The sequence below is a fragment of the Syngnathus leptorhynchus genome, chromosome 2 (genome assembly GCF_054491065.1).
Source record: "Syngnathus leptorhynchus isolate UIUO chromosome 2, UIUO_Slep, whole genome shotgun sequence".
NCBI classification, from domain to species: Eukaryota; Metazoa; Chordata; class Actinopteri; order Syngnathiformes; family Syngnathidae; genus Syngnathus; species Syngnathus leptorhynchus.
Window position 1 is genome coordinate 6,385,034 of NC_141196.1, and position 13,533 is coordinate 6,398,566.

Consider the following 13,533-nt stretch of genomic DNA (forward strand, 5'->3'; position numbering starts at 1 on the left):
CGACGTTTGCTCGCTCGCAGCATCAAGTGTTGCGCTCTAGAGTTGTACGGTGTACCGCAGGGTTCAAGTTTGGGACACCTGCTGTTTTTATTGTATTTGCTGCCCCCATCTTAAGGAAGCATAATATTTCCTATCACCGCTATGAAGATATGTCTCGCTTTTTACTCGAGGCCATTTTTGTCCTCTCAGAAGCCTGGATGGCACGAAACGTCTCGAACTTCAACGAAAAGAAAACAGATGGTGTTTGGTCCCAGTGGCTCTTGTAGGTCTCACTTGGGCCCCCTGGAATTTTATCTCTAGCCAACAGTCTGGATTTGGGGGTTTAAATTTGACGCTGTTGGTAAATCAATTTTTTTTTTAATCTTAAGGAGCTGGCTAAAGTAAAGCCTTTCTTTCACAACAGAAACAATAAAATATTTGATCTTAAACCCCATTGTTCATGTGCCATTCAGACAACTTCATAGAAGCAACGTGTTCAAGTACATTGGGCCATATTTGATACATTTGTCAAATCATTGAGACAAGATGGTCATTATTTCACTGGCTGTGAATTTGGAGCCATTTTCATATCTTGGTGAGCCGTGCTATTCTTCTGAGGTCATCTCACCACCGCGGAATCCTGCAGACTCGGCAAACTGGGCTACCAGTAATGAGAAAGGAATCATCGTGAAGAAAGTCAAACAAGATGACGTTTAGTTTCCGTGGCGCCTTTTCCTGAGCGTTGCTCGAACGGAGGCGCTTTTAGGAACTTGACAGCTGTTGCTCTCGTCAGGTGAACGTTTCCGTATTTTTCTCTCCGATGATTCATGCTGGAAATTGTGAGCGGGATTTTGCAGACAAATCCTGTCTGACAGTCGCCCGGAGACTTCGGAATTGGGTTGAACATTTTTTGGGGGGGGTTTCATTCACCTGTTTGGTCAGCGGACAACATAATAATAATTTATAATTATGCACACAAAGTTAGGGTCACAATAGATTTGGAATTTTCACGACAGTTACATTTCATTTTGTCTTATTTTTTAAATTTTTGGCTCAATTTGTCGCCCACCCAATAGCGCTGATGAAAAGAATTGTGGACCCCCCTTTCATCATTTAAGTTGTCCATCCGATTACTAGGATGCCAAAGTTGTCCTACTCGTGAGAAGAAAGAGCCACGTAACTCAAGCAGCTTTATGATAACGACAGGCCTGCACCAAATCATGGTGAGTGAATTTAACAAATGTCAGCAGGACTGGCAGATGTTTTATTTCCCCTACGCCTTAAATCTGCTTCTACCAAGGTGAAGATGACACTCAGCTCGCCTCGGAGGTCAAGGACGGCGGCTTGTGCTGCATTTTCCCCATCCATTCGAACAGTGTGTGTAGTTGTGTGAGTGTGTGTGTGTGTGTGTGAGTGAGAGAGACAGAGCAAAAGAGGGAATGTGAGATTCAGTGTGTGAGTCATTGTGTGTCGATGTGTGCAACAAGGTGGGTATTGTGCCCGTCCTGACTCATGTTCTTGTCTTTGGAGATATGTGGACATTCCTACACTCTGCGTCGCCGTGACCGGGCGCTCTTGTTTGGCTCGCCGGTACCCCGCCGACCCCCAGGAGCATCCCAATTGCGTGTCCAGAATTCCTTCGGTTCACACACATTCACACCTTTTGAGGAGAGCTGTAGACCGAGGTCGAGGAAGATCTTTGCTTAGTTGGATGTCACCAACCTGGGACATTTCTGCATAAACAAAAAACTAAATGGAGTTTTTAATGTCAAGCCGGTGGTGTGCAACGAGGTCAATTGCAGTTAAATTGTCATTTATTAGCCAATCGTAAAAATCCATCCACATTGTCATTCTTCATTCCAGGGGTGTTTGAAATGAAGCAGTTTTAAATTAGTTGTATGTAGCTAATATGATTGGAAAAGAATACTCATTATTTTGTTACTATAATGTTCCGAGTTTGACTCCTTTCTCTAGTTGAAGGGTGAGAATTAAGGCTTCATTCAATTACATTTAAGTTAGAGTTTAATTTTAAATTATATGATTATATTATAATGTAACCTATTAAAATTACAATTACAATAATAATAATAATAATAATAATAATTATTATTATTATTGTAATTATAATTAATTATTTTTTCTAATTATTATTATTATTATTATTATTGTAAATAATAATAATAATTATTATTATTATTGTGAATAACAATAATAATAGTAATTATTATTAGTAGTAGTAGTAGTAGTATTATCATACATTATATTATTTAGGGTTATTTAAAAATGATCTGAAAAATTGACTGCCTCTTCTATTTTTGAACACAATTATTTTCTTGCAGTTGTCTGTTTTTGTGATGAAACATCATCAAGAGCTTTTTCATATTAAAAGTGAGATTTTTTTCTTCTTATTTTAACTTCACAAGTCTTTGACGGCGCTAGGACCCCGGGTGGGTTTGACCTCGGCTCACCAACTCCACGCTGGAGTTGGCGCTCCGCACGCGCGTGCGAGCGGACCCTGAAGCGTCATTTGCATTTTGTAACACTCGTCGAAGCAAGCGCAGCAAGTCGGACTGACGGAAGAAGCCACTCAACTTCGCACTGGCTGCTTTCCTACAAGGATCTTAAACAACTGCGCTCATCACATGCATATCATGAAAAGAACAAACATGGATGCAAACACGGACGGCACACATTCATAAACCAGGTAATATATATTACGTGATAGAGGGGGGGGGGGGGGGGGTAGTTGGTGGTCGGACGGGGGGCGTACGGGGACCTGCCCTTTTAATGACAAACGTCACATAACATCGATAAAACTCAATATATATTTATTTACTTATTTATTTGTTATTTATCATTGCTCTATTTATTGTTTATTAATATTAAGCTATATGTTGTCTGTCTGTTGATCGCCCCCCGGGATCAATAAAGTTCTCTATCTATCTATCTATCTATCTATCTATCTATCTATCTATCTATCTATCTATCTATCTATCTATCTATCTATCTATCTATCTATCTATCTATCTATCTATCTATCTATCTATCTATCTATCTATCTCTCAAAATATCTCTCGATATATATGGAATGAGTACAGTACAGCAGTGCTGTATGTTTCTTCCACGTGCACGAGTGGAGTGCAATATTGTATATTAGCAGCAGATGTTGAAAAAAGAATGGCTCATTTTTATTCTGACTGACTGGGGTTGCATTTGGCAGGATTTGCACGCCGTGAAAAATGAGGGGAAGAAAAACACACGCAGCTCTTCAAACAAATCTCGACTTGTTTTTTTTCTCCAACAAAAGAAGTTATTCAGTGTCTGATGTTGGCTCAGACTTGATTTGGGTTGGATTATTCACAGCTCAACTTTCACCCTTTTAGGATTTCACTTTTTTTTTTCTCCCCCTACAAGTGAGAATCTGGCAAGTCGTAGGTGTGCGTGCGGTGTGTTCGTAGGCCACGCCCCTTGCACTTAGTGGGAAGTAATGTTCTTTTTTTTTTTTTTTTTTGCCACCTTGTTTCAACCTGTCTGGTTTGATTTAGCCACACCTCGCAAGTGCCTCAGGACGCCTCGCCTCCACGAGTAATGTCCTCCCCATTAATCCATCAAACAAATCAACTTGATGGACATGTCTCCAATTTTTAGCCAAGCATTTCCGGGGGACGCATTCATGTAGAGGAGGCATGAGACATTCTTTTGTGTTCTGTTTAAAGAAACAGCTTGTTTTGAGGTGACTTGACTTCTTCTTTGTTTCTTTGGAATGCAAACACGCGTCCATAAAAGTGCTTATGTGCATATTTGCCTTGAAATCGTATTTAAAGCAGATCATCTATATAGCACACAAACACGTGGGTCATTGTTAATGCAACTTCTGGACCCTTTACACTCGATTGGACTTTACAGTTTGAGCACAAAGATTTGGTTTTTCGAACCCTTACCAGGACTCTAGAAGGACTAACAGTTGTGTTTCTGTGTCGACAGTGTCGTTCTTGTAAGCACCATGATTGAGTGTGGCAGCTCCCAATTACCAGGTCTTCTTCTCCTCCCGTTCCTCCTCCTCTCATCTTCCCTGGAACTTCCCCACCGTCCCCTCATGCCCACCTTGGTCCCCCATCGTCCGACCCCTCTGGTGCGCTCCCGCTTCAGCGCCCACCCTCACCTGGCCTTGACCACCCACTGCAACTCCAGCTGCTTCCATCGCGCGGGGGCACCGGGCCACCAGTCGGCCGACAACCTGGCCTTTGAGACCCTCTACTCGGACGGCTCTCGCACGTTGACCACCGTGGACGTGGAGGACGCCGGTCTGGTGGACCGGATGCCCAGCCACAGGATGGGACGGCGGCGCGTGAGACGCCAGATCTACGGTGCAGACGGCCGCTTCAACATCCAGGGTGACAACTTCCTGTTGGACTACCCGTTCTCGGCGGCTGTACGCATCTCCACGGGCTGCACCGGCGTCTTGGTGTCGCGTTGGCATGTCCTGACCGCCGCCCATTGCCTCCATGACGGCAAGGATTACGTCAAGGGGGCGCGCAAGCTCCGGGTGGGCTTCCTCATCCCGCCGTCCGTCAATACGACCGTAGCGGAACCCTCGTCCGGGAAGAAGCCCATGGTGCGCTGGGTGCGGGTGAGGCGCACTCAGGTCCCTAAGGGGTGGATCCAGGGTCCTCAGGAGCTAAGCATGGACTTTGACTACGCCCTTCTGGAGCTGCGCTGGCCCCACCGGCGGTCATTTATGCGGCTCGCCGTGGCACCTTCCCCGGATGGCCTGGCGGGTCGCCGCATCCACTTCTCGGGTTTTGACAGCGACCGACCTGGAGAGCTGGTTTACCGTTTTTGCCCGGTGGAAGAAGAGTCAAGCGACCTGATCTACCAACACTGCGACGCTCGGCCGGGGGCCAGCGGGTCGGGCGTGTACGGCCGCGTGTGGGACAATTCTTTGGAACGCTGGGAGAGGAAAGTCATTGGGATCTTTTCAGGGCACCAGTGGCTGGAGGTGGACGGAGAGAACCGTGACTACAACGTGGCTGTACGCATCACTCCGCTCAAGTTTGCACAGATTTGCTACTGGCTGCACGGAAATCGTCTGGACTGTTCGCACGACTGAGACGAAGGAGGGACTCTGTCGTGAAATAAAAGCCACCTGTCAGGAGGGTACCCAGTTATAAATAAAGTTCGATCATCATCATGATTAATAAGACAAGCATGCGCGTACTAGCTGCAACAACCATTGTTGGCATGATTGTTTTCTCAAAGAACACTCTCTTGGAGACTTTTGACAGCCAGACCCAATTTCCGGTAACACAGAACGAGTATTTTTAACATTTACTAGATAGATGGCCTTGATTGTTTTTTGGAGACTGCAGACCAGGAATCGTTCACAGACATCTGAGAATCTGGCATTTGCTGATTTTGATCAGAAGCTCATATTCATCCTGCTCAACCATCACCATGGCATGCATCTCTTGTGCAGTGTTAATATCTATCAAAAAAACCCACATTCATTTACATAGTTTACACAGCTAAAGGTTTAATTCAACATCTTAAATGAACTTTCTTTCATCTGAATAAGAAACACGTTATGAGCTTGAAAGATAGATGGTTGTAATTTTATTTTTGGACAAATGCTTGATATATTTTAATAAAGAGATTTTATGACAGGACTGGGAATCGTCAGTTAAGCAGGATTTAGAAGTGGTGCGGGGGCGCCCTCTTGTGGTTAGAACCTTTCTTACGCATTAAGGTGACGTGACAATTAACAAAGAAAAACTAATTTCAAGAGCATATTATGACCATAACCTGACGTCCTCCCTCCCAAAATGCCACTAATCAAACAATACTGTTGAGGCTGAAGTCCCAAATTGTTAAAATATTTGTTTTAACAATCAGCATGAGTTGTCAATTGTTGGACCTGTGGTGAAATTACTCAGATTCATAAGGCATTTTGCATATTTGAATCCAATTCTGCTTAACATTGTGATGATGCAATTTGATGTAAAAGAAAATCAAGTGACAGTAATTTAGTGCTTTTTTTTTATTAGATAGGAGACGATACAAAACATCCACCATTCAATATTCAGTCTCAAATCTGGTCACCGGTGTTTCATTTACACATTGCTCTCCATCAAGACCTTCACAACGCCAACATTTTATTTTTTTTCCCAATGAGATAATGGTTTGAAAAAAAAACAACAAAAAAAACGTATGAGGAATGTGTAAACTACATCAAATGCCGTTGTCAGAACAGGGGGAAGGAAAACAAAAAAACCTCTCAAGTTTTGGAATTTTGCATGTTCAAAACAGAAAATATATTATAACTTGTTCCGCAAGAAAATGTTTGATACGTCTTGTGCAATGGAGAGTGTGAATTAGTTTACACTAAACCAGATCTCACTACAGTTACAAAGCTTACCTACAAGTTTGGCAAAAAAAATGTAGTTAAAATAAAAAGCAGAATTTGTTGATGCATACCCCCTTCAAAATGGAACAACTCCTCCTTAGCTTTATACATCACATCATCCTTCATTCAATTGGACTAACATTTTCACCATTGTGTGTTTTGTTCATTCATATTCTTAAACAGGAACGACAGTCCGGATTTTGGAATTATCACCTTTTATATATGAACTGTCGCTGGCACCCCCTCCCATATCCACCCGCAATATTACCCCCATAGAGAGTCCCACAAACTGCTGGTTCTGATTCTTCTGCTTTTATTTTTGATTTTTTGCCCTTCTCCAAACCACACTGGAACGAACAGCTAAACCCGACAGATGCATCTGAAAGGCCTCCCCGGAAGCCAGAAAAGAGGGAAAGGGGGGTTGGGGTGGTGGTGGAGGGGGAGAGGGGTGTCAAGGGCCGATATTTAAATGGGGCAGCCTTCCAGGCTGACTACTGATCCACCTCCGAGCTTTTCTGCCAGGGTGTGCCGGTCTTTCAGGTCTTCCAAACCGTTCACCTGCCACTCGTGCTTGATACCTGAAAGTAAATGAGAATTGTGACTCCCACCGTTCTACCGGTCGACCGCGTTGTCGAGTAGCGCGGCTAGCTTGCCTGATTTAGCTCCATCCACTGTGTTGCCATATTTCGTCCTTTGTCTAATTTTGCATCATGTTAAGAACTAGCACAAGAACCAGCGCGGTAGCACAAAGTGCGAAGACTACGTACTAGGCAGTATACTTTTTCACCATTTGGTTTCTTGGTATTTTTGGGGCGTATCTAAAACTTTGTTGAGTTGCCCCTCCCCCCTAATGACTTGCGCATCTTTGTATGCATCAAATGTAAAGTGCAGTTTGCTAGCACTGCCTTCAAAATGCACATTTCTTAGAGTGCCTTGTTGTCCATGAGTGTGCTAACAAATGTGAACAAGAGTGTGGGGTACCTGGCAAAGTGTACAGCATACACGCAAACTATGTTAAGCCTACCCCCCCTCCCCCCAAACACAAGCGCACACGGGTCAGGCGAGTAAGATGATACGGTGTCAGTTGCAACACGTGAGGATGCACACGCTCCAGTCAAAGTGGAGTCCTAGAAGCAACTAAAACCACCCAAGTGCACCGGGCCTCGCATGTATGTCACAGAGACAGCCGATAGGATAAACGGCAAGAAAACACTCAAGCGCCTGCTTCAATTCCATCTGCCTCACTGCTTCTCCAAACTTTGCCTTGAGAGAAATCTCATGGCACACCAAACAAACACATCTCAGAAGCCCCCACCCATTTGCGGTTCTCTCGTCACAAACGCTTAGTCTGGAACCTGTTCTCAGCTATTAACCCAAAAGAGCACCTACTTCTGTGCTCTCTGCAATACTCTAAAATGACACAAGATGGCGCTAAAACCCAGCCTTAAGTAAGGTTTGCTGGGGGATTAAGGCATTTCATGATGTCTCAATGTACTTACAAATGTATTTGTTCGGTGTGAAAAAAGAACACTTCTATTCCGTTATATGAATGGCCCAAAATTGGACAGGTTCATTGGACCATCTAGTAGTGGAAGTGACAATCCCTGATCAGAGAACTTCCCTCATGCACTGCTCCACAAACTGGAGAATATTTGAAATCCTGACCTTCAAACTTTCTCTTGATGGCATCTTTTGAGCTGGCGTAGATCATCTTGCTTTTCAGGGAGGCGCCATCAGGAGCCCTGCAAAAACAACATAGTCACTAAAACCTCAAAATTGCACCGGCATACAAAATGTGGATTGGAGGCACTACACATGCAGCACCCCTGGCCCCATATTTTGAAAAAGGCCTCACCAGAATATGAAGACGAGGTCCTCTTTCTTGGTCTCTTTGGTCTCGTAGGTGGCGTCGTAGAGGGCGTAGCGGCAGTCGTCGGACGGCAGCATATTGACAAAGTACTGGTAGGGGTCCTGCACGGTGGTGCCCAGGTCGCCCAGCAGGATCTCCTTGCCGTCATCCAGCACGATGTTCTTCAGATCCTTGCTCATGCAGAAGAGGATGGCCTTCTTCCTCCTCCGTTTCTCCTCCTCGTTGGCTTGAGCCTTGCGCACCTTCATGTCGTTGAAAACGGCGATCACTTCATCCGTCACTTTCACACCGGAGGCCTGTGGGGAAGGAGGTGACGTCACGTTAGCATGTGGGCTTAATACATCTTTTTTTTTTTTTTTTGGGAAGAAATTTAAACGAAAACTACCTTTTGGCTTCTTATTTACTGGACATGAGACGTTTTATGAAATGAACGAAGTTGGAGCTTTTGTGCTACTTTTGCAGAGCAAATGTATCGCCACGGGGAAAAAAAAAAATGGCTAACTGAAGCGTTGGTGCCTTAAAAGCAAACAATCGCCACAGTGTTCCATGGCCCACAAGAGAGTCGGAGTGGGAGGAAAAAGGGACAAGCAAGAGCCCGAGGGCTGCATGTGACTCTCTGCTGAGGTGTGGCCATGACCGGCTGTTGGCCGTGGGACAGGACGGCAGGGAAGAAACGACTCAAGCGGGACGTCACCATTTTTTTCCATATCTAGAAATACTGAACCAAGAAAGGATCCCATTTTGTCATGCGTTTGGGAAACAACGTTAAAACTAGCTCACTGTATGAGCCTAAACAATACAACTGCTAAAATCATTCAAAAATGAGCAATGTTATGCCTGTGTATAGCAGACGCTGATATGTCAGGCAAAAAATTGTTTTAATGGCCCTTCAATCGAAGGCACCTCAGACAGCTCTTCGCTTTGGCCTGGACATCCACATTTTGATTTCCATATGTATTTTATGTGCCCTCTTTGCATCCATTGCAGCCTAGTGATCGTGAAAGGGGGTTCCTTCCATCTGTGGTCCCTTCTCAAGGTTTCTCATTTTTCCCCTGGTAGGGGTTTTTTGAGTTTTTCCTTGCCCTTTTGGGAGCCCAAGATCAGGGGATGCTTTGAAAATAATTGTCAATTGATGGTTTATGTGAAGCCCTTTGAGACTGCTTGTGATTTAGGGCTATACAAATAAACTTGACTTGACTAATAATAATCTGACAGTCCTCCATGCCAGTAGTTAGCAGTGTACTGCAGTGGACCAACACAAATCATCAGACGTGTCATAAAAAGTATTTTCTTTGTTACAATTCACCATTGTTTATTTAGAATTTCATAAAATGTACAACTAGTGGTATTGTTATTCCATCAGTGAGTACTCAAGAGTGAATCCTCGAGGTGGTCCCAATCTGAAAAATGTGGCATTCTTAGGCATCAGTAAAGGTTGAATGGCGGCAACTGGACACTTATTGAGTTTGTTTAAAAAAACAAAAACCCAACGAAAAACTTGTTACGGGCCACTGAAAGTCTAAATTGCAGCTAAGTTCCATTTCGTTTCCTCCAATGACATATGCAGACCAACAGGCAATACCTTCAAAGGTTGGGAAGGAGGCTAATGCTAACCGCGCTAAGCTAAGGTGGGCCGCGCCGAGTTCAAGCAGCCCACAATGGCGCTTCTGTCTGGCCCACTGACGAGTCACATATGCTGTCTCCACTCACACCGTTGCATCTGCTGACTTTGCTTCAGCCAATTCATCAGAAGGAAAAACGCAGTCTCATGAGGAGAACGCCACAAAGTGCGTGCATGCATGTGTCAATGGGGGGAAGGGAGGCAGGCAGGCAGGAGAGCTAAAGAACAAAGAAAAAGGAAATAAGGCAGGAAAGAGAATCACGCATGGAAAAGAAAAAGCAAGACAAACATGTTTGTCGAAGGTGGAAAAGGAAGTGGGGATGAGCAGTCTCAAATGTAATAATTATTAACCAGGAAGAAAGCCGAACATTCATAAAAGCGCCATAAGAATTGGCTTGACCTATTTTCTGTCTTGTGATTCAAGAACACCAGCGCTTGACGGCACCAGCCAACCAAAAGACCCAGTCATTTTCAATTCATATTGGTTTCCCTGCATAGGAACTAGAATTTCAGCAGGTGGCTCTAAAGTATCGCTACTCCCACAGAAGCTTCAGTTGCTTTCTTTGTTTACATTTTATGTGGACAGCAAATTCAAAGGATTTATTATGTGGAATTTTTTTTTTTTTTAACATGAATTTAGGGTGACTGGAACAGATTAATTTATTCCCATTCATACAAATGGGGAAGGCTGACTTGAGATACAAGCGTCGACACAGAATGAATTTTACTTGCATCTCAAGCCATCACTTGATTGTATGATCAGAACAAAAGGCACAAAGGAGAAAATATAGAAATGAACTTTTAAGAGTTGCTAAGCCTAAAGTCACACACACGCAGTGTAGTATTTGTCGTGTGGGCCCAAGTGAGCAACAGTTCTACGTTTTCATTGCGGCCACACTAAAAGGTATCGCAGAGAGACTGCAGTAAATTCACATCGCTAATCTAATCAGACTCCTGGAGACGCTTACCGATGAGGGCAAGGTCCAAGTGACAACCTCACGTTTACAATCCGGACATCTGACAAATAACAAAATGGCATTTGGCTGCAAATGCTCTTACATTCCTCCACCGCCAACTTTAATGAGCAACATTAATCAAATCAAATAAAATGAAAACTAAAATTTTAATCAACAGTTTCATTCATTCACTGGAGGAATTGGCTGCAACGTTATGGAACACTGTCAACAATATTATACCTCCTACCAACATTTCCAAAATATTTTCTATAAGAAGGTAAGCGTAATGTGAAATACAACAAGTAATTGGGCCTGGTAGTAATGCACATAGTAGTTCACTAATTATGTTTAATTGCATACAAGTAGATCAGAAGGAGCACTAATGTGGGAAAACACATTTGTAAAGGTTCAATTGGGGCTACTGGGCTCTTGTTTAAGAAATTAAGTGCTTTCTTTGTTTAAAAAAAAAAAAAAAAAAAGCTTTAAGAAATTACTTTGATGCCATTCGGCATTTGAATTGAATCCAGTACTCTTGATTCATCAGCTCCAGTTTTCTAAAGAGCTAGGTGACAGAATATGACCAATTATTAAAATGAACACATAGCACAATAATAGGTTTTATAAAACTTAACACAATACTAGTGAGAACAAAGAGCGCTAGTGATAACAACACGGACATTAAGGATATCCAACAATTTTGTCAACGTGTTGCCATACTTGTCGCCTCAAATGGCGTGACGTGAACGCAGGGCGGCGCAGACTGCGCAGCATTAAAAAAAAAAAAAAAAAAAAAAGGGAAGATGCGCAATGAGGATCCGGACGCGGCGACCGTTAGCTTCCGCTACTACAACCGGCTTATATAACGGTTCATAATTCGCTTCAATGTCGACCACGAGCGAGGGACTACGCGGCGAGACAAATATCTACAATTGTGCTTATCATGCGAATAAATAATCAGAATTGGTTAACATTAAACACTAAAGATGAATCACTAAGATGCTCTTTGCACCAAATTCAGGGTGGGGCCGTGAATGCAGCACATGTGACGAGTAGTCGCGAGCACCCTATACATACACACACACAAAAACGACGCTTGATTTACAAGCATTTTGTCGTATCATACAAACCAACACTAGATCTTTTATCACGTAATGTATATATGTGATATCGTAGACTGGACATCATTTCGTTAATCACAGTGAAGGGCTGTGTAGGATTGAAGTTAGCGTCAAACAAGAGACAAAGAAAAAAAAAAAAAAATCACAGCTCGCGCAGCCGTAATGGATGTCATGATGTTAGCTTAGCAGGCTAACAATACCGTTAGCTTTGTTAGCCGCAGGCGTCTTGCTCGCTGTGCACCTGCCAGCCCGACACGAAACATCGCCGAGCCCTACGGCCAAACAACACAGCGAGGCGGCACAGCCATGACAACCGGTGATGGCTCGTCTTCTTACGAACAAACGCGAAGCAATGCGGTCAAGGGGGCTTTGGGTTAAAGAGAAAAAAGAAAAAGCCTTTTATGTGGGGCGACTCACGGAAATGGGCGAAATGGCGCCAGTCGTGTCAGGCCGTGGACATTTTAAAAAGGCCCCCCCCAAATCCTAACATCTGATTCTCACGTTTACCGCTAAGCAATTTTGGAAGATTAAAACGATTAAAAACACATATTTGGCAGACGAGCACACGACCAAGCTAGCTTGCGTGACACTCTGTGAAGCTTGATGCTAAAGTACAGCTTTTATCTTTTGGGGGGTAAAAATGGGGGTCGCCTTGAATTAAACCTCAGTAAAATAGTTTGTTTTAATCTTAAATCCAGCAAATGGAACACTCCAAACGTTGCGTAAAGCGTCGATAAACGTACCATTGTTGTAGCTCTGAGTTGGTCAGCGTCCGGCCAGAAATTGAATGGAGCTCTGATGGTGATGACGATGATGATGATGAAGACTTGCTCGCTCGCTCTAGTCACGGCGTGAACGCGCTGACGTGCGCGAGCCTGAAAGCGTGAGCGGCGTGCACGAGCGCGTAACCCCTTCAACAACGTCCCTAACAGCTAATTTTTCCATTTAGTATTGGAAAACGGGAAATTGTTACATGATAACTAAAAATCATTTTGTGGCTTGGGGCATGTGGACTTAGTTCATTAATGTGGCTTAGGAAATTAATTACGAAAACAAACATTCATTTTAATGTCGTTTGTTTGTAGAACATCATTGCGGTTGTCAAATTTGGCGTCCGGTTCTGTATGGCCTATTTGTAGATTATATCGTAGGGATGAAAGTCGTACATCTGCCGCTTTATCCTGGTCTCAATAAAGTTTCTAGTTCAACAATAGTGTAGAAAACGTATGATTGACAATGATGGTGGCTGTTAAACGTTCTTTTTTAAACAGAAAAATACAAACTATTGAGTCATATAGAGGCTATTGATTTGGCGTGAGTGAATTCAATATATATTAAAAAAAAAAGGTCGTTCATTTGTTCTGTCAGTGATGGCGGCTGTCTCACAAAATCTCATTTGCCTTTTTTTTTTTTTTTTTTAATACACTCTCCAAAATACTGAATATAGACTCAGATTTTCGCATTCTAGCGGGATTCTAGGGGAGGTGTTTATCTGGCCATTATCCTGCCCTTTCTCACTCTCTCTCTCTCGCTCTCTCTCTCTCTCTCTCTCTCTCTCTCTCGCTTTCTCTCTCTTTCTCTCTCTC

The 13,533-nt window shown here is 43.4% G+C and overlaps 2 protein-coding genes across 2 annotated transcripts; one reads left to right on the forward strand and one right to left on the reverse strand.

The window, feature by feature from the left end:
• Positions 1-2,526: 2,526 nt before the first annotated feature.
• prss23 (serine protease 23) lies at positions 2,527-6,832 on the forward strand. Its single transcript, XM_085936315.1, has 2 exons — positions 2,527-2,683; positions 3,964-6,832. The coding sequence occupies exon 2, from the start codon at positions 3,983-3,985 to the stop codon at positions 5,087-5,089; it is 1,107 nt and encodes a 368-aa protein (XP_085792441.1). The 5' UTR covers positions 2,527-2,683; positions 3,964-3,982; the 3' UTR covers positions 5,090-6,832.
• On the reverse strand, positions 6,002-12,827 carry cfl1 (cofilin 1). The gene is made up of 4 exons (XM_085936330.1): positions 12,691-12,827; positions 8,238-8,548; positions 8,048-8,124; positions 6,002-6,960 (listed from the first exon to the last, which is right to left on the reverse strand). Exons 1-4 carry the CDS (start codon positions 12,691-12,693, stop codon positions 6,848-6,850), a joined length of 504 nt encoding a protein of 167 aa, XP_085792456.1. The 5' UTR covers positions 12,694-12,827; the 3' UTR covers positions 6,002-6,847.
• Between the last annotated feature and the right edge of the window lie 706 nt (positions 12,828-13,533).

Coding starts and splice junctions, on each gene's coding strand:
- prss23 (XM_085936315.1), top strand. CDS start 3,983: ATGATTGAGTGTGGCAGCTCCCAATTACCAGGTCTTCTTCTCCTCCCG.
- cfl1 (XM_085936330.1), bottom strand. Junction 8,125..8,237: donor GACCTCGTCTTCATATTCTG/GTGAGGCCTTTT, acceptor TTGTTTTTGCAG/GGCTCCTGATGGCGCCTCCC. Junction 6,961..8,047: donor CATCAAGAGAAAGTTTGAAG/GTCAGGATTTCA, acceptor ATTTACTTTCAG/GTATCAAGCACGAGTGGCAG.